Source organism: Fusarium odoratissimum, assembly GCF_000260195.1.
Source record: "Fusarium odoratissimum NRRL 54006 unplaced genomic scaffold supercont1.2, whole genome shotgun sequence".
Lineage (NCBI taxonomy): Eukaryota > Fungi > Ascomycota > Sordariomycetes > Hypocreales > Nectriaceae > Fusarium > Fusarium odoratissimum.
In genome coordinates this window covers 26396-52476 of record NW_022158688.1, presented here as the reverse complement: position 1 = coordinate 52476, position 26081 = coordinate 26396, and the positions used below count along the sequence as shown (strand labels likewise).

At 47.0% G+C, this 26081-nt stretch overlaps 10 protein-coding genes across 10 annotated transcripts; 4 read left to right on the top strand and 6 right to left on the bottom strand.

The window, feature by feature from the left end:
• Window positions 1-315: 315 nt before the first annotated feature.
• Window positions 316-1215, top strand: FOIG_01598 (uncharacterized protein; the record flags this gene model as incomplete). Its single annotated transcript, XM_031198566.1, has 2 exons — window positions 316-803; window positions 855-1215. The coding sequence occupies 2 exons, from the start codon at window positions 316-318 to the stop codon at window positions 1213-1215; spliced, it is 849 nt and encodes a 282-aa protein (XP_031070603.1).
• A 3320-nt stretch (window positions 1216-4535) lies between these two features.
• FOIG_01597 (uncharacterized protein) lies at window positions 4536-6835 on the bottom strand (the record flags this gene model as incomplete). Its single annotated transcript, XM_031198565.1, has 2 exons — window positions 4536-6542; window positions 6617-6835. The coding sequence occupies 2 exons, from the start codon at window positions 6833-6835 to the stop codon at window positions 4536-4538; spliced, it is 2226 nt and encodes a 741-aa protein (XP_031070602.1).
• A 2056-nt stretch (window positions 6836-8891) lies between these two features.
• Window positions 8892-11130, bottom strand: FOIG_01596 (uncharacterized protein; the record flags this gene model as incomplete). Its single annotated transcript, XM_031198564.1, has 3 exons — window positions 10959-11130; window positions 9916-10900; window positions 8892-9861 (listed from the first exon to the last, which is right to left on the bottom strand). Exons 1-3 carry the CDS (start codon window positions 11032-11034, stop codon window positions 8892-8894), a joined length of 2031 nt encoding a protein of 676 aa, XP_031070601.1. The 5' UTR covers window positions 11035-11130.
• A 615-nt stretch (window positions 11131-11745) lies between these two features.
• Window positions 11746-13174, top strand: FOIG_01595 (uncharacterized protein; the record flags this gene model as incomplete). The annotated part of the gene is made up of 2 exons (XM_031198563.1): window positions 11746-13056; window positions 13109-13174. 2 exons carry the CDS (start codon window positions 11746-11748, stop codon window positions 13172-13174), a joined length of 1377 nt encoding a protein of 458 aa, XP_031070600.1.
• A 165-nt stretch (window positions 13175-13339) lies between these two features.
• FOIG_01594 (uncharacterized protein) lies at window positions 13340-15177 on the bottom strand (the record flags this gene model as incomplete). Its single annotated transcript, XM_031198562.1, has 8 exons — window positions 13340-13464; window positions 13513-13848; window positions 13900-14048; window positions 14082-14463; window positions 14521-14631; window positions 14679-14705; window positions 14763-14995; window positions 15050-15177. 8 exons carry the CDS (start codon window positions 15175-15177, stop codon window positions 13340-13342), a joined length of 1491 nt encoding a protein of 496 aa, XP_031070599.1.
• Window positions 15178-15797: 620 nt separating this feature from the next.
• Window positions 15798-18282, bottom strand: FOIG_01593 (uncharacterized protein). The gene is made up of 2 exons (XM_031198561.1): window positions 17954-18282; window positions 15798-17898 (listed from the first exon to the last, which is right to left on the bottom strand). The coding sequence occupies exon 2, from the start codon at window positions 17667-17669 to the stop codon at window positions 15870-15872; it is 1800 nt and encodes a 599-aa protein (XP_031070598.1). The 5' UTR covers window positions 17670-17898; window positions 17954-18282; the 3' UTR covers window positions 15798-15869.
• A 704-nt stretch (window positions 18283-18986) lies between these two features.
• FOIG_01592 (uncharacterized protein) lies at window positions 18987-20175 on the top strand (the record flags this gene model as incomplete). The annotated part of the gene is made up of 2 exons (XM_031198560.1): window positions 18987-19082; window positions 19135-20175. 2 exons carry the CDS (start codon window positions 18987-18989, stop codon window positions 20155-20157), a joined length of 1119 nt encoding a protein of 372 aa, XP_031070597.1. The 3' UTR covers window positions 20158-20175.
• A 449-nt stretch (window positions 20176-20624) lies between these two features.
• Window positions 20625-21833, top strand: FOIG_01591 (alcohol dehydrogenase; the record flags this gene model as incomplete). The annotated part of the gene is made up of 4 exons (XM_031198559.1): window positions 20625-20789; window positions 20836-21573; window positions 21647-21720; window positions 21773-21833. The coding sequence occupies 4 exons, from the start codon at window positions 20625-20627 to the stop codon at window positions 21831-21833; spliced, it is 1038 nt and encodes a 345-aa protein (XP_031070596.1).
• A 209-nt stretch (window positions 21834-22042) lies between these two features.
• Window positions 22043-22454, bottom strand: FOIG_01590 (uncharacterized protein; the record flags this gene model as incomplete). The annotated part of the gene is made up of 2 exons (XM_031198558.1): window positions 22043-22048; window positions 22101-22454. 2 exons carry the CDS (start codon window positions 22452-22454, stop codon window positions 22043-22045), a joined length of 360 nt encoding a protein of 119 aa, XP_031070595.1.
• Window positions 22455-23576: 1122 nt separating this feature from the next.
• Window positions 23577-26063, bottom strand: FOIG_01589 (uncharacterized protein; the record flags this gene model as incomplete). The annotated part of the gene is made up of 1 exon (XM_031198557.1): window positions 23577-26063. One exon carries the CDS (start codon window positions 26061-26063, stop codon window positions 23577-23579), a length of 2487 nt encoding a protein of 828 aa, XP_031070594.1.
• Window positions 26064-26081: the final 18 nt, after the last annotated feature.

Below are 26081 nucleotides of genomic sequence, written 5' to 3'. Positions count from 1 at the left end.
TCTCGGATATATCGGCATCATTGAACAAGGTACATTGTCGTAATGAACATGGCAAACAAGTTTTGGTTCCCCACGGAAAGGAATTAAATCATATCATGCGATCTACATGTCTATCTGGCTGGGGAAAGGGGTCACGAGTGTTTGTGCTATGGCATTCATTGCACTGCCTTGGGTACTGCTTTGACTTGGGTCACCTGATTGCTTAACCTTCCCCTCTCACAGAACTCACATACTTCACCACTCATATGCTCGGCGTTTCAGACGATCAACAGCTCAGTTGTAATTCACTTGTCCATTGTCAAAACAGCTTCAATCATGACGGACTGGAAGAACGCCGAGTACACTCTCTACTCATCTCCGTTCTCTCTCTACTCGATGATGGCCCGTCACACAATCCAACTTGGCCCAACAACCCATGGTGCAACGCCACCAAAAAGCATCACTCTGCACTTCATTAATCACAAAGCCCATGAGAATCTCAGTGAGGATTACTTGATCAACGTCAACCCAAGAGGCCAAGTTCCGGCTATGAAGGGCAAGTTCCTCAAAGAAACTCTTACCGAGAGTCGTGCCATCTCTCTTCATCTCGCAGAGAAGCACTACCCTGCCATGCTGGGAGGCAAATATGAGAATGTCGTCAGGAATCTATTTGAAAGACTCCATGCTGTATACGGGTTATCAATCAGCAACCCGAATCCGACAACAGAAATGACCCAGCGGAATCCCTCGCCAGTTGAAAAGATACTTCAGAGGACTGATATCACTCCTCAGTATCGCGCCGCTCTGGAAGCCAAACTTGCTTTGTCAGTTATGCCTCATGCGCTAAACAGCATTGAACTTACAGAACCCTTTAGTCACAACCAGCATAACGCAATCGCCTTTCAGCCTGGTGTTGTAGCTAAGCATCGTGCGGATCTCAAGACTATTTTTGAAGAGGTCGTGGAGCACCGCAGACAGAGTGGCTCTTACGAGGACCATGATGAGTGGACCTTTGGCACTGATATTGGACCGACTATCCTTGATAGCCATCTGCTCCCGTTTACCTTGCGCTGTATGGAGGTTGGTAATGACGATCTTGTGCCTCTGGAGTTGCAACGTTGGGCCAATGTGAAAGAAAAGAGCCCATCATGGCAGAAGGTCATGCATGGAAAGCCAACTACGTATCATCCTTCAATGGGCCCTGTTGCAGAGATGTCTGAGATGATGACTCTTTGATGGTACCGCTATGGTGATGCTTATCTATTTACAATAAATATTTCGACACGTGTTATCAAAGCTTTATTTGTCTTGATGTTTTCCTATCAGCTCTTGGTGGCTAGGTTAACTGATCGGTTACATAGAATCTTTAATCCATACTTAAATGATTAGTTGCAGTTAGTCGGGCAAGCTTACCCGCCGCTATTTTTATGTATGGCTAAAAATGCAAAAATCATACAGGGTTAGGAGCAAAGAACCAATCAGGCTATGAAACGCCTGCTCAACGACTAGAAGTAGAGCTACAGCTGTTACATTATCCCCTTTCAAGTGAAAGTAGAAAACAGGGGCAATGGCCTAATAAAGATGCATAAAAGTTGTTTTTCACTTGAATTTGGAGCTGGAATAATGATGTAGTCTACCCCTAGTATAAATTAAATCCACCCCCTGCGTAATTTAAGCCTACTCTCTGTCGGAGTTGCAAGTTGTAAATCTCTTGCTGCTGATATGTGTCAAGATTCAGAACTCTAAATATATTATAAATAAACTATTTCTATATATTAATATAGCTTTTTAGATAATTTATAACTCTGAACTTATAAGGCTAAAAGTTATCTTTTTAATAGCTATTTAGCTAGCACTGACACATATATTAAGTCTTTACCAGCGTGAACCTTGCTTAATTAACTATAAGGTCGATACTACGAAGTATAATTCATAACTGGGCTTCTATAGTAGCCGGACTTTAGAGTACTATAGTATGCCACTGGCCTAATAGATAGTCTTTGTTCTATGCTGGTTTAGGCTTTTTTACTATAGCCGCTATGATACTAAGCGGCCGGTTATAAAATAAGCAAGACCATCCTAAATGTCGCAGCCAAGCAGTTGTTTCGTTCTGTTTAATGTTGTGATTATCAGACTGATGGACATGGAAGTCTGAAGGCCACATGCCTGAAAACAGTCTGAGTCACCAGATTAGTTAGGTGATATTTTATAGTATAAGTATATAGGCTGCTAGTAATAGAGGTTAATTAAAAAAGGCAAAATATTTATTATATATATACTGGCATTAGCAGACCCCTTTCTATTTTTTTAAGAATATAATTATAAAATATATATAGCTAAGATATTAATTTATATATAAATACTTAGAAGGTAATATTATTTTATATTATAAAAGTAAAACTAGCTATAAAGGTTAAAATAAAAGAGGAAACTAGCTAACAAGAGGTTATATTATCTATTTATCTGTAAAAAGTCAGCTAGGAGTCTAATAACCTAGTTACTCTTTGGTAAGAAAGGATTTATAGGGATATAAACGAGTAAAAGACCGCGAATTTCTACTTTTACTAAAAAAGGGATGGATAAAAGGGATGTAGGAGTTGTGTCATTCTATTCGACGTCCTGATCGTCAGGCTGATGGTCACAGAGCTATGGAGGCTATATGTTTAAAGGTAGTTAGGGTCGCCAGAGTAGTTAATACACTATGGCAAAAGTAGGCGACTGACAAGAATAAGAATCTATCGAGGAGGGTGATATATTTATTATAAATATACTAGTATTAGTAAAGCCCTTTATGTATTTATATACTACAGTTATAAAATATATATAATTAATATATTAATTTATATATAGGCGCCTAGGACGTAGTATTACTTGGTTTTATAAAGGTATAAGCTAATAAGAGGGGGTGAATTTCCTCTTTTACTGAAAATAGGATGGATAATAAGGATGCAGGCATATAAGAAGGCGGTATGTAGAGAGGAACATAGGGATAAATTGCACTGTATAGTTTAAATTGCAAGTTTAAAGCCATCCTTATAGTTATTATAGTGACTTAGTCCTTAATAATAAGATCTAAATATTAATTATACTTTAATTAATAATAAGACTATCTAGTAGTATAATATACCTCCTTATAGCACTTTATATAAAAGGATGTATTATATTCTTAATAAACACCAGTTTTAATTAGCACTACTATTCCTATATATAGAATAATATTAAATCAACTCTACACCCTGGTAATAGTTAGCCCTACTAGGTCTAAAGTAGGTTGATAAAATCAACCCTACTGAAGTGGATTTTGGACTATAGGACTAGGGTTCAAAGGCTGGACTGTGGCTCAGCGAGGCTATTTTCTTCGGTGGATTTGGTATAGGCCGGGCCGGAAGTTCGGGCCTGTTGGGGTTAGGCCAACATACCGGCGCCTGCCCTCACAGCTGCGGATGATGCGACAGCGCCGGCAGAGCTTCGAGAGAAACACGATCCATCCTAACTCGACTTAGGCTGTGGTTGTTGCCGTGGTTAATTTACTGCAGAAATCCACGTACCATGTGGTTCTCGATAATTTATTCTCTTCCTGCGATCTATTCCGGAGAATTCGGCAGCGTGGCCATGGAGCCACGGGCACAGCCCGCAAGGACTGTGGCATCTACAAGCCCCTTGTCAAGCTAAAGGTTATAGATAATACAGCTGCTGGCAGCCTCGAGTTTAATTTTGTTAAAGCTATTCCAATAGCCGATAATAAGGTCAACCAGATCGCTTGGAAAGAGAATGCGCTTGTGATATTTCTGATGACTATGTTTAACGGCAACGAAAGGCTTAACTACATCAGGAAGAAATCAACAACAGACTAAATACAAGCACGATCAATATAGAGTTTCTTTAGTGACGACCCTGTTAAACAGGTTTCTATCCCATATATTGCTGCTATCTATAATTACGAGATGAATGCTGTGGATCGCGGTGACCAAATGAGAGCTTATTAGGGCCTTGACCGTCGTGTGCGCCGAGGCGGCTGGAAAGCCCTGGCTTGGGATTTTCTCCTGGAAATTGCCCTTGTAAATAGCTTTATTTTGCAGCAGCGAGGGCAGCCGCGATGGAAGGCAGTGATTTCGAAAGGCAGTTGGCGGCAACGGCTTGTAAACGATCTAATAGAGGCGTATGCACCGAAGACGCAATTAAGAAAGAGATTTCGGAGTGGAAACGAATTTACGCCTACATTACAGCATGCTCGCGTTCCTAAAGGAAAATCTGAATACCTTGCCTGTTAAGGCCTCAGGCTCGGTCAGCGTCGGTCTCAAACATTAAGGGCAGCATTATCTGTAATTAGCAGTAACAGTCCAAGGGCGCCGCAGTCACAATATAGGTGTTAAGAATGTAATGTAGCTTTATATAGACTTGGCAATTACTGGGACCTTTGGCACAACCAAAGTTAGGTGGGGATAAAATATACCTTTGATTTAATGCATTTTTATTAGCTAGCCTCGCTGCTAGGTACAGAAGTGGAAGCTTACAATAGTTAAAGGGATCCTTATGCTATACTTATTACTAGCTACCTAATAATAAACCTTCCAAGCCAGCGCAAACGTCTGCCTGTCCATTGAGGTCACGTTATGACCCCGCACAATAACCGTCACCTTGCCTACCGGTACACCCTCCCACACGACCTGCTCGACATTGTTCTTCCGATCATACGGCTCGTTGCCATGTGCCACCGTTGGAACCGCCTTCCCCTCCCTGTTACGCGTCTCGGTCTCCTTATACGGGAAGCTCCTTGCTCCCTTATTACCGTGCCGCTCAGTGGCACCATCGGGAGCTACAACGATCAGATCGAGGTCGTTCTGCAGCTTTTCGCCAGGCAGGTCGGTCCAGACCAGCGTGACCTTGAGGGTCCGGGAGGGAGTTGTAGATGCAGTACGGGCCATAATAGGAATAATGAACTTGAATTCTTCAAAGGTGTCTAGACCCTTACCGGGAATCTCATCACGAAAGCCGGCGTTTCCATCGGCCGTGACCTTGGTTCCGTCCGTAGCACCTGTAGGACAGCCGGGAAATACTACACTGTTGGCGATGTCAACGCGCCCCCATCCGCTCGCGTAGTTGGGGCTCTTTCCTGCCTCGGTGGGGTTATACTGCCCCGCCAGCTCAACGGCGCCGTTGATAAGGAGGGCCTTAATAAGTGCCGCGCTGGGGTTAATAGTTCCATTTTTTTCAAGGGTCTCACGGAGTACCGCACAGCAGCCGGCGACCAGGGGGGTAGCCATGGAAGTGCCCCCCTCAAACATGTAATTATCGTCTTTACTGAGCCCCCATCCCTGGGAAGTGGTGACTCCAGGGGCAGAGCTGCGGGTGGAGAGAATGCAGGTCCCCGGAGCCACGACATCGGGCTTAATCCGGCCCTCGGCCGTTGGACCGCGGGAAGAGAAAGCCGCCATTCCCTCTGCATCATTAGCGACATTATCTGATGCCAGTGGCTGCTTGGAGAAGCCGAACATAGAGTAGCGCCTGTTCTGCTCCGGCCGGAGGGACTCCGAGGCGCCGACAGAGATGCAGTTCTTGGCGGCAGCCTGGGACATGACCTGCGCGAGGTCAACCTTCCCGTCGTTAGGCTTGACGTCCATGCCGTCATTGCCCGCTGCGAAGAGGATCACCATGTCACGGTTAGTGGCGACGAAGGTGTCGATCTCCTTTGCGCTGTTGTCGTATCTGATCTGGAACCAGGGCCGCGGGGCAGCGCCCCAGCTATTACTGTGGATCCGCGCGTGGTGGTCTTTGTAGGGCGGCAGGAACAGCTCCCTCAGATCATCAGGGATGCCACCGAGGGCGCCGCGCGTATCAAGCAGCGACTGCATTACCAGCCTGGCCTTGGGCGCGGTGCCCTGGATGCGCCCTCCCATGGTGGCCGAGATACCGTCGCCGAGCACGGAACCACAGACGTGCGTCCCGTGGCCGTCGGGGTCGGATGATGTACCTGCGACCTCGGTACCGTCGGCGTTGCGGGTCGCCTTGCGGCCGAGAGCATACAGGGCATCAACGCGGACATCGTTGCCGTTCTTGAAGGCGTCGGCCACCTGATCAGGATCAAGAGAGCCCTTGTCGAACCCAGTATCGGAGACGCAGACCGTCTGGCCCTCGCCTTCGTACCGGGTGCCGTTGGCGACATGTTTGACGTCGTCGGCGCGCAGGAGTTCGCGGGCGATATTGTTGTGCAGCTTGATGGGATGGGCCTCGTGGATGCTCTTGACTGAGTCCAGTGCGGCCAGATCAGACAGGTAGCGGTGTTGCACCAAGATGCGCGCTTTGTGGCGCTCCGTGGTCAGAGTCTCCGGGTCCAAGTGCGCTGCGGTTGCCAACGACTTAACCAGTCCCGGCGTGTCAGTAACATCCGGCTGGAACTCGACATCTACCATCACAGGGTGCGAAGTAGGAGCCGGTGCTGGGAGAATTGGGCTTGCTGGCGAGGACGATGCCGGGGTCTGTTTGAGGTGCGAGTCAATGACAAAGTGCGGCTGGTAGATGTTCGCATAGGTGATGTAGGGCAATGCCCGGATTTGGGAGAGATCCTGCAAGGGGAATAAGGTCAACGAACTTTCTCATGGTTGTGGTAAAAGGCGGCAATGACGCGGGCGCAACATACCTCAGGCTTATATCCGCACAGGTAAGTGTCATCCGATACTTTCTCCTGGATAACTACTTTCTTGTCGGTAAGCTCCTTCTTGATATCGTTGGTAAGAGGACTGTTCGTTTGGATCAGGATGTAGTCGGAGTCCTTGGCAGTCTCATGTACAAGACCGAAGTTACGAAGGGTTGGGGCGTCGGGGTCGAGAGAGTTGCCATTGATAGTGATGACCTTCATGGTGGGTAATTTTAATTGATAAAGTAGCAGTCTCGGCAAGACTGTTAATGCTCTTGAATATCAAAATTATCTCAAACGATTGGCAAATCTGAGAGTTGCAGTAAGGGAAATTGAGATATGGGTTCAAAGATAAACCACTTGCGTTGAAGTTGAAGGGGAACTGACCCGGATATGCGTGAATATATAGTCTTTGATGGGTAGGCAATGCGTCGGTGTTACAAGCCGCGGAAATGGCGTTTTGAGCTCAGTCAAGTTCCTGTACACCAGATGATCATTAATGATCAACTACTTACCGGTGTTCATCAAGGCCCAGACCACGGATTCCGTTGAAAAGAGTAACTCTAAATCACTGGGTACCGACACCCTCCGCTTATCTCTGAGAGTCATAAAAAGGGTTATCCAATTAAGGTTGAAGCCTATGACCAAGTGGAACTCAAAAGGTTGGTAAATCAAGGAAGAATGACCACGGGGGCGCGAACATGGCCGCGAGTGAAGAAGGCTATGACAACCTGGAATGCTCATCTGATTTCCAATCTAATCTCCCCACCTTTTGCCGGAGATTCCTCAAACTCCTCTACACCAGCAGGCACTTCTGTAACCAGACAGTTTCCTATCCTTTCTTACCGATTGGTAAAATACAGCCTCCCTATGAACCCCCTTTAGCCTGCGTGCCCTAAACCCAAGTTGACGCTAGTTAACCTGAACCCTGTGGTCGGGAAATCTTTTATCAATCAGCAACTCTGCCCAACTCCAAACGATATTACTCCAGAACGCAATATGCCCGCATTACCGGTTCGCCATTCTCCTTATCTTACTTCTAAGCTCTTTTTATATAAGTAGTCATGTACTACCGTATTGTCAATGAATACCTTAACAACAATTTACTAGTATAGTTGCTGACAGATCAGTAATATTAACAGGGTCGTAGTCAGCCTTACATCTCGTACCCACCCACCCAATACTCAGGCCTCACTGTCATCGCAAACAACCTTTTGAACTCAAATGATTCCCTCGGAAAGCATGTTAAGGTATCGTCCTCCCCGCCCCCCTTTTCCGTCCAGGACCTTCCCCAACTTTGAGAGGCATAACTGCCGGGACCGGGCACAAAACGAAGACTACGAGCTGCTAGAGAGGAGAGTTTGCATCCTAAGGGTTGAGGACATTGGCTCCCGGATGTCGGTACCTATGGAAATATGTGGCTGCATTTCCCTGAATCACGGGGGACACTAAACTATCTCCCATTCGTTCACTGTTGCTAAACTTCGCTTTCCCTAAATAACTCCAAAGCGTTCTTCCCCGCTTATTACTATTATAGTCAGATGAATACCTGTCGATTACTTATGCTCACTCCTCCTTTCCCCATGTCGTAGTCTCTTCATACACATTTTTCTCTCAAAATCAACGTCAGAAGCACGAAGTATAACATATGCCTATGGAGAACACCGAATTTATATTGTTATCGCTTTTGAGAGTTTGGATACTCTGACGTGAGAATGATTTGGTTTGTCTTAGGCTTCGCAATGTGTTTCACCTTGCATTCTGGGAAAAGCTCTAACACCCTACCGATTGATGCATTGCAACATCGTATAACTTTAAACCGTCTTCCGCCTTGCGGCTGAGCTGAGCGGGGGAATTAGGTCACCCTGGCGCAACAAACAGTCACGATAGGGCCCAAGCGCATCTGTGGCTTGGTGTTTGTTTTGCATCTTTGTCCCGCCCGTATAATGGAGTAAGTCATTGTACTAAATGCATGTTTTTATGTCTTTAGGCTTGCTTTATTTTTAGTCTTTAGTTATCTGTTTCCGAATTGTAATTATATAATTAGTGCCCCCCGTAGACTTATCAAAAAGGATTGGCTCTATATGTCTTAAAGCATTAATAAAACTCATCCCGCTGAGACAGGAATAGTTAGACAGCGACACAACATATTAAGGCGAGGTATACCCATGTTCATAACGCGTGGCCGCAGTGCAACAATCGAGGACCCAAGTTTTTAATCGTATTAATCTCAAAGTGCAGCGATACAGACACACTATTTATCTCACTTTCTGACTACCTATTGCGTGGTGTTATCGTAGAAGAAAAGGTCAAGCGCAGAAGTGTCTATCATGAATAGATCATCTAACAAGGGGTCTTGAGTGGATCCTAGAAAACCCGTGCTTGGATAGAAGTCAGTGGCTGGGGGCTGAGAGTTCGAAACGAGATCAGCCAAAGCAGCATTCGGTGTTTGGCTTTCCTGATTACTCCACGCTGGTGAATCCTCGCTTAGCTGTTCATACGAGGATGGGCCACCGGGCACGTTTAGATGAGAATCAATGGGCGGGCGACGATGTTGCTCAGATGGTGCAGCGTATTGCAGTCTCGTAGACGCCTTTTCAGCTCTCTCATCCCTGACCTTGGAGGCCCTCTGCTCAAGAACCTGCATTAGCCCTTTCGCGTAAGTCCAATACTTTACTAGCTCGCGAAGGGTTGCAAGGAATGTGTCTAGTATGTGCCGAGACTTGGCAGCTAACAGCGGCTTGCTAGTGCTGATTTGGTTCAGAATGTAGATAGTTGCTGTGAACAGAACATGGTTACTGTATAGCCATAATGAAGAGATCATCCTTTTGCTGAGTAAGACTTCGAAGACAGATGCAATCGCTACTGTTGATTCCCTGCAAAGGATAGCATTATCTTGTGCCTCGGGAGTTTGAACTCTTATGCCGGACTTTGGTGCTGGGCGGTGGATCAGCAGAATGAAGTTGTGATGGGTCAGGTGAAACAGAGACTGCCAGATATCAAGATTGGAAAGTTTCAGTTGCAGCCTTGGTGGAAGCTCAAGCATCAGATTCCCAAGAGATTCATCTGCTCTCTTGATAGCCCTAGCTCGTGCCTCCATGGAAGCTCGTGGTGACCAACCATCCCTTATGGTTTGTGATATGATCTTGCAAAGCTTGGTGTGATAGGTAATAAAGTCGAATTCTGCTCCCGGAATGCCTTCAAGGTCAGCAGGCTGTAGGTCTGCAACATCTGAATCCCACAGGTTTCTGACAAGGTTAGTAGGCATGTCTTGAAGAATTGGGACTCTGTGATAGACTCACATGGCTTGAGGCCGACCAGCCGAGGTCGCTGATATTGTGTCAAACTGGAAGAGAACCCACCAGATCCGGACATACTTTCGTTTATAGACTGGTAGATTCGTAGAGTGGCTAGCGTCGCGGTGGAGTCCCATGGCCATTGCCGTTCTGATAGCAATTCCAATCCAATGCCAAGCATTAGCATCAGAATACCACGTCAGCAGCAGCGGCACTTGAACGTAAACAAGCCTATCATGCCATGAATCACTCAACACCAGATACTTGGCTCTTCGGAAGAAAGCAGGAAGCAGAGGAAGCATACTCTCATCCTGAGATGCCAGTGTGTGAGCTCCCACGAGTAGGATGGCGTTGAGAAGCGTCAAGCACAGTGGGTTCATGCGATCCTGCTCCTGATATTGTGTCATGAATAGCTCCTCGTCCACAATTGGCCATCCGCGGTTGACGAGATCGAAATACGCTCTGATCAGCCTGGTTTCAAGCCCTTTGTTCGGTCGTATAAGGATCTCTTCTGGTATGTTGTGTGCCTCATACCAATTCTCCGAGGAGTCTAACTGGCCATTGCTGAAATGAAACACCTTGTCGAGTCCTGTCTCAGAGGTGCTCTGTCGAACAAGGTAATGACAGTTTGAGAGCTCCGACCCAATGAAATGACAGCGAGTCCGATGGCCGAGCTCGACCTGACTAAGCTCGACCTCTGTTTCGTCATTGCGGTTCAAGAGGTGAGATCCGAGATCTTGCTCGCCGTCTTCTCTTGCTGTGGAGGCTGGCTCAGTAACTACAGGTGATGGGGCCGCTGGCGAGTCTGTGGATTGACGGGGACGCAGAGGAGCAAGAATAGCTGGTCGCTGCGAGGACTGTCTCGCGTCTTTCTTGTTGGGACATATACGACATCCTGATCGACCATGAGTGCTGCAGTTCGTACAGGGAACGCCTTTATCGACGATATCGCAGCGGATCTTGCGTTGGCGACAGTTGATGCAAGCACGCCCTTGAATCAACGGTCAGCAGTTGAGATAAATGAGGAGAGCGAGTGTAGGTGAACGCACTAGTAGGTCCATCCACGCGAGGCAATTGTGACCTCTTGGCTGCGATATTCTGCGATCGTGGGCGATGACAGGGCATCTGAACTACAGCTTTGACGTATTGTAGACAAATCCCGTATCCCAATTAGAGCTTGGGGTTGTCTAGCTTTCGGTCACTGATTGACGTAGTATTGTGTAATGATGACAAAGTTGAGATCAATAGTCATCCGTCTGTCTTAGTAGCTGTCATCAACAATCCAAAGACGTGTGGCGTTTTAGTGGCGCAATGCCGTGCTGTGGCTAGTCTCAGCTGTGACAGCTCAGCACTCCCAGCTTGATACTGGTTACAGCTATTCGAGGTCAGAAAAGAGGTTGGCAATTGAGTCTCCAGCAGTAAAACGACAGGTGCAGGTTCGCGATACTGCGATTTGGCTGTATTTGTCATCCTGAAATCGATTTCTGAATGTTTATCTTGAGTCTCGGCATGATCAGCCAATCAATCTCGACAGCGAGTCCGGGCTTCGGGGAAATGAACCAATCACGGCGAGTTTGGGCCCAGAACGACAGAGCTGATCAACTAGCGCTTCTCGGACCGCGGGATAAGAGCCAATCAGAGAGTCTGCTTCAACCCAGAAGCACTTGAATACAATCATGAAGGGCGTCATTTCATCGTTTGCTTATGAGCGTGCAATACAAGGGTATTGTTCAGCTTGTTATATATAGGATTGAGAGGAGCCAGGCTTTGACAGCCAAGGAACCAGTATCTAAAACCAACAGGCGAGAAACCGAAAACCCACATATTACTGCCATCATGCCTTCTAGATGCTTGCTTCCATCACGCGCAAAGCAGGATCCTACCCTTGAAATCAACATTGATGGGCATTACGATTCCAAAATCTATACGTTCGGTTCCGCAATCTCGGGCTTCGTCACAATAACAGCCCACAACCAACTCCCTTTCCAGTCTCTCCAGATTGATCTAAGAGGCATCACTTCAACCTGTGGCCACGCATTCCAGTATGGCACACCTTTCAAGACCCATACTTTTATGCAGTTACAAATGCCAATATCTGCATCGGCTCTACCTATCAACCAGTCACTTGAACCTGGACAGTTGTACCACGTTCCTTTTCGCTTCGTGATCCCTGAGCAACTCTCCACCACTGCGTGCAACCACCAGAATAAAGCAGTCAGGGAGCGACACTTGCGTCCGCCACCAAGCATGGGTGTTTGGGAGCTTGATGATCTCGCAGGTGGCTCTGCACATGTCGATTATGTGATCAGAGGGCGTCTGGTGTTGAGCAAGAACAAACGAGGAGAAGAACAGTATCTCGATCAGAGTCGTTCCGTCAAGGTTATTCCAGCCCTTCCTGAGCAACCTCCACTTCACGTCCGTCCTGAAAACTCAGAGTACTGCTTGTCGCAGACTAAGACCATCAGAAAAGGTGTCATAGGCACAAAGATGGGGCTTGTACGGGCTTCGGCAACTCAGCCACAGCCCATCGTGCTCTGCTTAGATGGACTTAACGCCACCGAGTCACAAATACCCATCGATCTGGAATACATTCCGGCCTCGGCCAGTGCAATGCCACCTGACATACGCGTCAAATCAGCCACCATCGAAACATTTACAAATTTCTGGCTCGGTATAGATGGCTACCTACCTGACCATCATGAAAAACCGTCAAATTCGGTTGCCCCAACAGCACCATGGCTGACCTCACATGCCCTCGTTCTCAAAGATAGAGAAAGGGTATACTGGAAGAAAGGTCATCAACCCATCTCCGAGAAAGGGTCAGAGAGGAGGTGCTCAGAGCCTGCGCATATTATCCGAGACTGCACAGAACCCCAGGTCATACCACGTTCAGCTTCGTGTGCGTCCTGTTGCCTTAACTCGTCCAAGACTCCGGCATACAAAGCTACAATTCAACAATCGTTCAAACTTCCCACTGAGAATTCACTATTCCTTCCTACCTTTTACTCCTGTCTGATCAGCCGAACCTACCGGATTAGACTCACCCTAGCCATAGGCACTTATGGCACTACGATCTCTCTTGTTGTACCACTTCAAATAGCATCGAATGGACTTGACGATGCTCAAGACAATAGCCAGCTCCGTTGCGTAAGTGTGATACCATTATTTAGCTTGGAAGTCGAAACGCTAACACAAGAAGATGACCCAGGATAGTGAATACGAACAGGCGGAAGAGGTCCTTCCCCCATATAGTCGTTTCAGATAATAATACATTTAAATTCGTCTTATACTAGTACAAGACTATACTGTTAAGTAATTGATTGCATTGGGCCATGACGCTGCATAGACGAATATACAAGCTTCTTATAGTTTCGAAGAATAAATAGTATCGACTCCTGTGTTGACTCAATCCACAAATTGCAATTGTTCATCAGAGATATACTATCATGGCCTCAGAAGCCTTGAGAGTTACTTCCAACTTTCCCTTCTTAACCGAAAGCTTTTCAGTGTTCTGCTTGCCGCCGAGTTCGCAATTCTTGTTTGAGAACGATTGACCTACGAGGATTCGTTAGCAAAGACTATCGATGGAAAATGTGTCCATACCTCCGATGCTAGGCTGTGGCGACGACTTGGTCTGTGTCACAGGCACAGTTGTTTCGCTGCTCGGGCCGGTCATGCGGAGAGCCTTGACAGAATTGCCTTTCAGTCCAGTGAGAGTGAACTTGGTTCCAGAGCGCGTGCCACTACCAGAGTAGTAATCTGTGTTGATCAGGACGACCTTGAATGCTTTTCCGTTTTTGTAAACGATGTATTGAGCATAAGGGTCTGTGCCATCGTCGCTGGCAACAATGGAGTCGCCTCCAGCTACAGCGAGAGCACCGAAGTAGGCACCGTAGAACGGGGCATTAACGTGATCACTCCACCACCAGTTGAAGAAGGCTTAAGGGTCAGTCAGTTATGCATTATAATTCATGGCTTTACTTAACTTACCTTGGTTGATTGTGCCTTGGTGATAGAATAGTCGCTGAATACCGAGGGTCAATGCCCGAAGGGTCTTGTCAGTTGTCTGAATGGCCGATCCGAAAGTCGAATCCATCTCATAGTCGAGCCCATGGAATCCCGTCTCGCCTGAGTATTTTCTTTAGCAGTTTCGGATTGTAGAAGTAGCAGACTTGCTCTCACCTAGGATATATGGTCTTCCGGCAGCCTTGGCGCTCGAAATGGGCAGCAGGTTCAAGTCCTGGACAACTCTCTGATGCTTCATCTCCGGGCCCAAGTCATCGGCGGTAGCATTAGAAAATGCGTACAAGTGGCCATTGTACACTTTAGTGGCATCCTTGACTGTTTTGTTGTAGCTGTTTTCGATGAGGTAGGGCAGGTTAGGCCAATTTGGTTCGATCTCAAACGGGATGGCATATCCGCCTCCAGCCAGGATGGGAAGAGGGCTCTTCCAATGGTAGATGAAGTCTTGTGCCCAGTCAGCTGCATTATCACCCTCCTGTGTCTCGTTCCAGGGAGCCTCGGCTACTGGGTACTGCCAATACTTCCAGTACACTGTGAGAAAGAGTCAACGCTGCCCAATATTGAGAGTATGTTTATGAGAGGTCCTACAGTCAGGCTCGTTTCCGAGTTCGATTGCCCAGAGGTATTTGGCTACCTTTTCCTTGGCTTTCAAGACGGCAGCAAAGGTATTTGTCCTATTGTTGAGGCCTCGATTAAAGCCTCCGCCTTGTTAGTGTTGTTCGTTTCTAACAAGTCAATTCAATTACCAAGAATGGTCTCGCTCCCGAACTTCTCTGTTCAAGTTTGCTAATCAGCACAAGTTTCAGCCAAAGTACAGAAATAGGACGTACTAATCAGGTCAAAGAACTTCGGCCCATAGGTCAGACTCATAGGAGCCTCCAGAGGGTCATCGACACTATACGAAACGTAACCTTTGAGAGCTGGATCGTAGGTCGCTCTGTCTTGTGTCGTTCCTCCAATGCGAATAGGCATTTTCCGATTGTACAGCTTGTTAAAGTGATCGATGCAAGGAAGGGTCAACGATATATTGGTCATGTAAGAAGGCCACATGAAGAATTCGAATCTTGTCAACAGAGTTAGATCATTCCAGTGAAGCAATTCACACCCAGAGACTTACGAGGCTCCCACGGGTGCTGGATCAATTGCAACGGCATTTTTCGGCTGAGCATCGGGAACAACATAATTAGGAGCAGCAAGAACAGAACTGCCTAAGCCAAGGCTTGCGAGAAAAATAAAGTGAACCATTGTTTCGCAGCGATCGGCGAGGCTGAATGAATGGTCTGTTGATTCTATTACTATCATGATGGCCATTACTTGACCTATTATATGTCTTTCCCCAGTCTTTCGAGTGCGGGCTATGTTACTCCGATCTGGAAACTGACAGCCTAAGTGACAAGGATAACGGTGTCTTGAACCTTGCTAGAGGTTTAACTAGCTTCAATTCTCTTCCTTCCCCGCAATCCCCGTAGTATGGTAATGCGGGGAGTTCGTTCCGTTTCGTTTAACTTGACTCGTTTATCCCTCACCTGGGTCTTCAGCTGACTTGAGCTGGATATTCTGTCAGGCACGGAATTTGTAATTCCGCCATCTCATAGTCTCTCAATCTGGTCGCTCGGCTACCGGCTGAACAGAAACCGAAAAGTGATTACTTTCATGTCTCCATAGTAAGATCAGCTGGCAGCAGCCTTGGCGTTCTTCGCACCCAATTTAGCAAGGCTTGTCTTGTTGACAGAGATTGCCAAGAATAATATTGTCGAGCTTGAGAAGAGATGGAGGGCTAACCCAAAATCGGGTTTTCGCTGCTCGAAGGGATGTCGGCATGCTTGAGGCTCACCACGCACGAGATCGCGTATTACATATTCGAAGCAGCGAAGAAATGATATTTGCAAAGTGTTCCTATATAATGACCCTAGGTCTCCCCTGGCTGTAACTAATATCTAAGCCTTCTTAGTATAACGAATCTTCGGCTTTGGGGGCGTTTCCATGTCATGGCCTAAAAAGTAGTCAACATGATGAGATTGAAGATATCCCTTTACTGTTAGGTCGTTACGGTAGTTGGGATTATGTGCCAAAGTATATAGACGGATATCCGATGGCTGATCGGTTGTGAAGATCAGCAGCTCGTCTTGATTAGCGTTGGTCAAGACAACTTCTTCTCTCCAGTCTCCCAGTATGTCGCCGATAAGCAGCGGATACCTTCCATTCAAGACACCACCATACTTGCTAGCAGTGAGGAGGCGAGGCACTTTGTCAGATGTTGATGGGTTTTCCCAATCCCATTTCTCAAACTTGCCATCATTAAAAAGCTCTAGCAGAGCATCCCCGTCCCACCAGACTCCCAGATGAGGCCAGGGAGCAAGTTCGGCGTCGTCTACTAACTGCTTATTCTCTCGAGCGTTGTATAAACCTCCAGAAAAAGACCAGACCTCCATTCCTTCGTGAGTGGGGTCAATGTCGCCGACCATACCGCGTCCGATGTCAAGAACTTCCTTTCCATGGTGCTCCCAGATCATGGTACCATCAGTGGCATCGTAATAATATTCATACAAGAGATCCTCAGATCTTTGCTGAACACCATAACCCTGTAGGCCCTTCCGTTTAGGATCCATTTTGGCAATATGATATCGATCTCCATGGATGATGCCCTTCTCTCCAAGAGAATACTTGACTGTTCCATCACCATTGAGACCAAATCCAATCTCAAAGTACTCATCCTTCCCATCACCATCGACATCCACGATACGACTATTGTGTCCATCGGGAAAATCTTCGTACCGATCTCCGCGTGCCCACTTCCAAGCTTGCTTTAGCGCTTTACCATCGAAGGTCCATGCCATAACGAGAAGGTTGAAATTCTTGTCCTTACGGCGGTTCTTGAGGAAACCCACCAGGTGAGGGGTTTTGCCGTCAAGAAAGCCAGCACCTACTCTACAAGCCAGGGGGCCATCGGCTATATAGTCTGTCGGCAATGGGGCAGAGGCACGAAGGGCTCCTGTGCGTCCATCAAGAATGGCTATGTACTGATAAGTCTCATTCTTGCCCTTGTCAAACTTCTTCCCATCTCCAAAGGTGACACCATTGGCAATGCGAATAGCAACCTCAGCATAACCGTCGCTATCGAAGTCAAACACTGTAACACCATCCCAGTGGCCTACATCAATGGTAGAGGGTCCAGGGGAAATGTTGTCCTGATTCTCACTGCCAGGCCCTAGTTCAACCTCCCAGAGGAAGGTTCCGTTGCTGGTGTATGCTTCAATTGATTGGCGCGCATCATGTCTGTCAATGACATAGTCCCACTCTCCATCGCCATCGAGGTCACCGACCCAGACATACTTGATGGTTTTACCTGGACGAAGTGGTATTCGTACCACAGGTTCGACTGCATTGTCTGCGGGCAGAACGAAAGAGCCTGAAGCTGTTTGTTCTTTGCCGTCCACGACAGGCCTGACAGTATAAGCGTTTGGGACAGCCTCGTCTGCTGTTTTGTCGAGAAAGTTGGTTCCCCCAGTGAGGACCTTATCATTTAGACGCATTGTCCTGTCACCATCGGCGCTCCGGTAGATATTGAATCCAATGCCATCGGGGTCTAGACCAAGAAGTCTCCAAGTTACGAGAATGTTATTCTCGCTTACCCGAACAGCTACGACTCCGCGACCAAGGTCTTCGATAGGCCGCTGGGACAGCGCAAGGCTGAAGAAGGCGGTAGCCCCTAGTGAAAAGAAATACAACAATTTCATATCGAAGTCGATTGTCAAAAGAAGAGGATGTTGAAGAGGCAGAGCTCGAGTTTTCGTCAAACTATCCTTGGAGAAGAAAACGAATCAAAATGTGTCTCTGCCTTTTATAACTATACTAAAGACGAAATCTATGTAGCTCAAAACGTAACTCCTCTAAATGTCGGACTATTGTTTCGCGAACTGATCATCGAGCTTTTTCCTGTTTTCTCAATCATGCAACGATCAAACACTGATTATCAGCTCACTTAGGTTAACGGAACATAGCACTCCGTCGAAAGACGTACCTTTCCGACAATCAACCCTTGCACCACATATTATACTCAGTCTCCGTACATGTAGTTGGATATTAACTCAAAAGCACGACGGACGAATTACAGCGGATAAAGTATCCCGGGCTCCGGAGGATCTACAATAGTCTCGACCCCACCCAGGACGCATGGGAGGGATACTTCCGGTGCCGGTAGGTTTAACTAGCCAATAGACATGAGTCCTCAAGTCCTCAAGGCCAGGAATGAATGACTCCGACTGAGGCATATCGATTTACCCCAGATATCTCATTTCACGCTCTGGCCAAACCAAGAGAATTACCGCAATGAACAAGGTGTTGGTCTCGGGAAACTTGGAAGTTGCCCCAAGTCTCGGTGACGTCTACCTAGCGTGATTTATCCCGATAAGCAAGGTGCGGCATCCACATCGGTATCGATAAGATAGACCTGATAAGATGGAGTGAGGGGAATAACCCGATCAGAACGGGTATCAGGATGCTTCAACCAGCCACTCGGACAAATTTCTCATGTGCCTAATTGTGACTTGAGTCTAAACGAGCCTACTGAAGCACTCTATATGCTGAGGCTGCTTGTTTCCTCTTCCTCCGGTGGATCTTTTAGGGCTATGGAAGGATTTTTATAAGGCTGTATTTCACTGTTGAGTTTCCTTTGTTTCTCTGCCCGTTGTATATAACTGTCTTTTGGTGCTGTACAGTCATTGAAGTCAAAGACTAACTATTTATAGACCAAAACTGAATCCTCTTTCCTCTCTCAATTTTTCACAGGACTGACACCAAAGACAAAGCTTTTCTTATCTAGATTAATACAATGGCGAAGATCGCAGTTGTTGGTGCAGGGTAGGTCATCGTGCTAAGCAATCAATGAAATGCCCCCTGTTGACACGCGTCTGTCTGCTGCCGTGAGCATTGTGGCTAACTAGTGGCGGGCGCTACAGAAGTTCATTTGTCAGCGTTCTGAGATTAACTAAGACTCTAATTGCCGTATTTATACGGCGCCCAGGCCCAATGTGACGCCAGCGTATCTTCTTGAAATGCAACACGGAGGCATGGTAAATATGATTAGAAAGCGGAAAGGTCACAGAAAGTCCCGAGAGGGCTGTGTTCAATGCAAGGAGAAACACGCCAAGGTGAATATCCTTCCTGTGCCAAGGGAAGAGAACCCGCAGCTAACCTTCCTAGTGCAACGAGGTGCATCCACGATGCCTTCAATGCGAGCGGGCCAACGTCGTGTGCAGCTTCTCGTCCCCCACGCTGACCAAGCCACCACTGAACGAAGACAGCTTAGCTGATCTGGAGTTGCTGGAGCACTGGCACCGATATCCTGTGACAGGCGACATGACGGAGACTACAAGGCTGCTGCAATACAACCTTGTTCGCTTGGGCTTCTCTCACCACTACTTACTGAATAGCATCCTGGGCCTCACCGCCCTTCAACTCTACAGTGAAGATCGCTCTCAGTCCAAATGGTACGTCAGAGCTGTTGCGCACCAACAAGCTGCAATTACTCGAGCTAGGCCGCATTTTGAATCCTTGACCCAGGCGCATGAACAAGCTCTGCTGGGGTTTTCCGCTTTCACATCGATGTATGCCGTAGCGGAACCAATCTATCGCCCAAGTGGCATCCGCTCCGAATCGCCATTCGACCCGGTTGAGGAGCTGCTCAAAGCACTTCGCTTTAGTAGGTCTACAATTATGTTTGTACATCAGAGCTTCCCCCCAGTTGTCGTCTCGGGATCATGGCTTCTCAACAAGTTTGCTACCAATCACCAAGACACTGGGAATGACCTTGAAACAAGATATCCACCGCTTGAATTTCTACAGAGATGCATAATTAGTCAGGTTCAAGGGATTGAGAAGAAAGCATGCCTCCATGCCGTGAAAGCACTCTTCCGCCGTATTGCAACGCTTTCGGACAACGTCGGCGACCCTGAGCCTGCAAAGATAGTTTGGGGTTGGGGACTTGAGGTAAGCCAGATCTTTCTGGATCTGTGCTCAGCTCGTCACCCCGTAGCACTTGTTATTTTAGGTCACTTCGCTGTTTTGATGAGTTATAATCAGGAGCATTGGTGTCTGAATCCCTGGCCAAGCGGTTTGCTGAGCTACATCAATGGGGTTCTTGGAGATGAGTGGGAACATGCTATGAAATGGCCGGGAAGTCTTGTCTTTGGGGGAAATCTTGCCATTGATAAGCTTACCACATAAGGGCTTTGTATTCTTTACTAGAAAGTGGTAGTTAGATTGACCTCGTCCAGCTACGTTAATACCGCAGTGGGTTTAGTCCAACAACTAATGCTATGCAGAGACCAGAGCCCCTTGAGTTGCCCCCACATGGCTTGACCGCGCTACCGTATTAATACGGACAGTGATCCACTATCTGCACACAACTACGTCCTCACCAAATACAGGTATTCTAAGTCTCTCAGCACCGGTCAGGAGAAATCATTACGGAACTGGTTGTAATTCTAACCCTCCTATGTGAATTGGTCAGCAGCACAATCCCAGGTGGAGTAATTAACATATCCATTATTAAAGCAAGGCTCGCAGAAGTCTATTTCTTTAAGTATAAAATCATGCACTCAACCCACGTATTAAGTGACCCATCAAGCAGCAACTGAATCAAGTTTCTTCACATATCTACTACAATTAAGCACCACCTCATTATATTTACCATGTCTTTGCCAAAAACTACAAAGGCTTGGGCTGTAGCGGGCCAGGGCAGCTTTGACAATCTCAAGTTTGACACCCAACAGCCTCTCCCTGAGCTCTCTGACAACGAAGTGCTGGTCAAGTTCCATGCAGCTTCTCTAAACTACCGCGATATCATGATTGCCCAGGTAACCAAGAAATCTATACTATCATCAATCTGACTAACTTGCTCAGGGCACTTATCCTTTCGCTGTCGAGCCAAACATCATTCCAGGCTCCGATGGTGCTGGAGAAGTCGTGGCCACAGGAAAAAAGGTTACCCGCTTTGAGAAGGGTTCCAAGGTCGTGACCTTGTTCATGCAAACATACTTTGGTGGACCGCTGACGCCAAAGGTCTTGGGATCGGGAGTAGGTGGCTCTATTGATGGCACTCTGCGGGAGTACGGTGTCTTTAACGAGAATGGACTTGTGGGTATGCCACGAAACCTCAGTTATCTGGAGGCTGCAACGCTGCCTTGCAGCGCACTCACGGCGTGGAATGCTCTCTACGGTCTCAAGGCAATCCTTCCGGGCGACTGGGTCTTGACACAGGGTACAGGCGGCGTTAGTATCTCTGCTCTACAATTTGCCAAGGCTGCGGGTGCTCGAGTTGTTGCCACCACGTCCTCTACATCCAAGGCTCAGAAGCTGAAGGAGCTCGGAGCAGATCACGTCATCAACTACAAGGAGATTCCGAACTGGGGGGAAGAGGCGAAGAGGCTCACAGAAGGTGGTGTTGACCATGTCATCGAGGTTGGTGGCGCGCACACTGTGACGGAGAGTCTGAAAGCCGTCAATATTGGTGGTCTTGTAACCATCATTGGTTGGATTGCTGGGCCGGGGGAGACCGGACCGAGCTTTCCTCAAATCCTGTCCAGCATGGCGGTTGTCAGGGGAATTGTCGTCGGAAGCCGAGATCAATTCGAAACAATGGTAAGTACTCTGGCAATGGAATTCCTCCATGAGCCTTTTGCTGGCTTGATTGAGTGGTTGTTAACTTGATAAGATTCGTGCAATTGAGGCTTCCGATATTAAACCCGTTCTCGACCAACAGGTCTTTAAGCTCGAGGAGCTCAAGCAGTAAGTTAATGATATATCAAAGCCACTGAAAAGCCTAGCTAATTAATCTTAGTGCTTATCAGTACCTAGCAGACCAGAAGCATTTTGGCAAAGTTGTAGTTCAGATCAAGTAGTGTTAGCTGTTATTAATTTAGTACTCCTTTGATATTTGAATTATATCTTATTGAATAAGTATATACTTCTCTAATTAAGGGCTAATATTATATTATATTAATCGCTTAATAGCACTTGGGCGGGCGTGGTTCCCTGCTGTTGTTTGGTAAAGCTTTTATCCGGGATTCTGAGGTACTGCTGAAGGAGTTTGTCTATAGTAAAAAAACGATTAACGCTGGACAGATGGCGCTGATAGACCAATTGTTGAGAACAACGACTCCACTTACGGCAACCGGATTCGGTGTGTCTCCAGATATATTGTTCTGAGTTTCCACTCGGTGGTTCGAGTAGCTCATGTAAGATTGCCAGAAGACAGTAGCTGTAGATCTCGACTGTGGTTGAACATATGTAAAGTTGAGAGTAGTCACCAGCGGCCAGTGCAAGATACTCCTGGGAATACTTAACGCCACGCCTGTCTTGATACGCTTAGTCGCACTAGGAACGTTTTCGCCTGACAGCAAAGTGTGAGCTCCAAAGAAACACACATTGATAAGCGGAGTGCAGATAGCTTGATTGACAAGAGCCTTGACGCCTGTGGACAGAGCTGCAGACTCATAGTTAAATCGATGTCCTAAGAACATGAACCATTTATGGCTGGGTAACGAGATAGTCGCTTATATAATTAACGTTCTTAGAGATCTGGACGGATCATATACATCCCCCCAATCGCCTGGGCGCCTAAGTCACCGGCGCAATAGATAAGAGGAATGGTGCAGAGTTCGGTTATGCATGGTCGGCGCTTTTGGTTCTGGAAGTATCAGCCAGTGAAGTTTGTCACGGGCCTCCAGAATTTCGATGTTCGGGCCGACGGTGATATTATTAAATCCCAGAGGATTGTGAGGCTTGAACAGCGACCTAGACCGGTTTTGCAGTAAAAACGTGAAATAAAAATCGAAATAAGATAATAAAATTCTCTTACCATTCGCGGTTAGAAGAAAAGGAAGAGTTGTAAATTTATATATCTAGATCACAGAACCAGTATTGCGGTCGGAAAAGGTTAAGCCCTTGCAGTCGGACATGTAAAGATCCGTGATTCATACAGGAACCTAGCCGTCCTGGTAGGGCATTATAAGCCGAAGCGCAGTTAGTAGATTATAATGAACAGTCCTAAAACCTACAGGTCATCCTAGCAATAAACCTCTTTATCTTTTATAATCTTAACTAGAACACTGATAACATCGAAGCTTATATTATATAGAGCAAATCATCATGTCCTTATCACCTGTATTGGCAGCCTCGAGCTTAACCCTATGGCAGCAATCGACTATATAGTAACACTGACAACATCAGGTAGAGAGCTAGACATTTTGGATTGAATAAAGACAATCCTCGGACACACCAAGTCCGCCTTTCCATCTGAGCCCTGCAACGTCAGCACTCTGGGTCTGACAAGCTGGCAGTATAAAAGCAGGCGTGGTGTTGAGACTTTTCAATACCGGGTCCTACCAAGGAAAGAACCTTGAGCCTCGTAAGAAAAGCTTTACCCTATTTCAATAGCTATAGTTCAGTATCCATGTGACAGCTCTATTACTGTAGTTAGACAGATCCATAGGGCCATTATATAGGCAGATATTACTATTATTTCTATCAGTAATATAAGCTACTTTATAAATTACTTAGATATAAAAGAAAATTTATAATATTACTTTTATATTTTATTATTTAACTTTTATTTGTAGTTCTGTCTTTATTTTTATATCTTATTATAGAAAGGCTTCCCGTAATAACTTAAACTTCGCTAGATATTTTGCAGTCTCATCTGGTCCTCTTTCTTTTGCCTCTGAAGGAATATCCTCCTTATCTAGTGCTTCTGCTAATTCCTTTGCTGTGACTGGTCTCATAAATTCAGCCGTTAAGCTCTCATCTGCGCCTGACCTCAGCAGCAGGCTCACAGCTTCCGGCCATAACCTTAACACTCCCCAATGAAGCGCTGTCATGTCTGCCACGCCCTTGGCTTTGTGGTCGATATCTTCTGGTGTGCAGAAATGCCGCAGAAGTCTCTCAAGAACAGCTAGCCTTGAGTATTCATACACTTTTGTAGGCACTAATGGATTTGTCTTTGAGATGTCATACATCGTCCCTGCTCTCACCGCAGTCATCAAAGCCGTGATCCCATACTCTCGGTTGACAATATTTGATGCGCCATGTCGCAGGAGCCATTCCATAGCTCCCATTGTGGCGCCATTATTAAATGTTATCACTGCTCCAAGAGGCGTAGTGCTTTGGCCCGGCTTATGACCGACGTTGGATGCTTCTTCTTCAATATTGGCACCATACTGAAGTAATACATCCGCCACATGAAAATGGTGATTTTGCAAAGCCATCGTCAGAGGGATCTCGTCCCATATTTTTCCATGGCTGTTAACGAGCGAGCGCGCCTCTACGGACGAGAGCCTGCTTAATAAAGCGCGCATAAAGTGCGGGTCGGGATGAGCAAACGCAGCCAGGTGAATTGTGCTTTTTGTAGTTCTGGAGACCTTTTCGGATGCAATACTTGATGTTGGACGCAAAAGCCGAAGGAGCCCTTGGCTGAGCCAGTTATCCGTCATTCCTTGCATCTTGGGCGGAGCTAACTTGGCGTCTGGACCTGCGTATTTTAAAAGAAGGTCGAAGATAGGCTTGTCGCCTTTGAAGAGGGCAAGCTGAACAGGCAAACGCATTTGCAGGCCTGATGGAACAGGGTTGGTCAATTCGGGAATCGTCTGCTCGGGATAGGCGGCCAGGAGATACGAGACTATTGATATGTCCCTACTGAGGATAGAATGCTTAATTGCAGATTGATAGTCGAACGTAACACGGTCAAACTCTTGTGACTCGGCCGATGCCAACATATCTATAGTCAGCTGCATTTCCTGCAAATAGGATTCCCCGTGCAGTGCCATCCGATAATGAAGCGGATCTGGATTTGCTGCATATCCCAGTAATGAGGTCTGAGCACCCCGCTCCATCATCGATTTCCAGACATTGGGAGCAGCGGATTGTATCGTAGGTTCTCCGTTCATATATGCTCTCAAAGCTTCTCCAGTGTACTGAGGGTCAAATATACCAGCTTTTCCGTACCATTTAGGAGGTTGAACCGGCGTATCGGAGGTGAGTAACAACTGCAGCATGCGAGAGTTATGCGCACAACAAGCAAGTGCAGCTGCATGAGGTGCCCTGCTCTGTTCACCGACTTGTCTGTCTTTGTATGGATCCGCTCCTAGGGTGATCAGCACTTCAGCAGCTAAGTATGAGTCGCGTTGTACTGCACGACAGAGAGGTGTTCCGCCACCCACAGTATCGCGAAAGTGCTCATTAAAGACAGTATTGGGAGCACAAACTCCGTCAAGATCTGCTCCACTATGGCATAGCGATATAGCCAGCCTCACCAACTCATCTTTATCTCTGTCATCAAAAGCACAGAGCCAGTGAAGAGGAGACTCCATATTGTCAGTCAAGATGCCGCCACGGGCTCCGGCTGCTATAAGATACTCCGCTATAGCATAGTTCCCCGACCGAGTGGCTTGAAGAAGAGCAGTCTCGCCTCTTATATTCTGCATATTGATCAACTCATACGGTCCATCTTGTACGAGACGCTGCACGATGTCAAGGCTGCCAATGGTAGCAGCAACATGAAGAGGGGTGTGTCCAGATTCTTGGATGGTCTCAAACTCAGGCATACTGGATCTATCTGAGAGCAATGAATGACTTGTGATTTTCGCCTTGTATGTTGAACTTTGGAGGAGCTTCCTTCCGACACCGCAATACTCAGTTCGAAACATTGAGAGTGCTTCGCTCCATGCATTGGGATCGAGTTCTCGGAGGGTACTAGATGCAACGTGTGATCCCAGCATCGTTGCTCGTCTTAGCCACTTAATGGTCGTTTGCCCAGAGATCGCATTGGAGTTTGGAATGTTTTGGATAGTGGTCAACAGGTTACTGTCTCTCGCATATGGTGCCTTTAAGGCCTTGCTCACCCGATGATATATCGCTTGCGAGGACGGTGAACCCTTTGGAATAGTATTCTCGTTGGCGGCAGACTCGAGTAGCTTAAGAACTTCTGTTGCATCAATCCGGTACCCAGTGTACTCTGCTGATGCTGGAGCGCTTGGAGCGACTGTCCCGATTCTGAGAAGTTTCATGATAGCGGCAGCATGGTGAGCCTCAGCGGTCTCCTCTTCTGATCGGCCCGAGATAGTTACAAAAGCCATGAGTATCTGGCGCTGTAG

Bases quoted from the DNA above. Each gene is read 5' to 3' on its own strand.
- FOIG_01593 (XM_031198561.1), bottom strand. From the start codon at position 17,669: ATGAAATTGTTGTATTTCTTTTCACTAGGGGCTACCGCCTTCTTCAGC.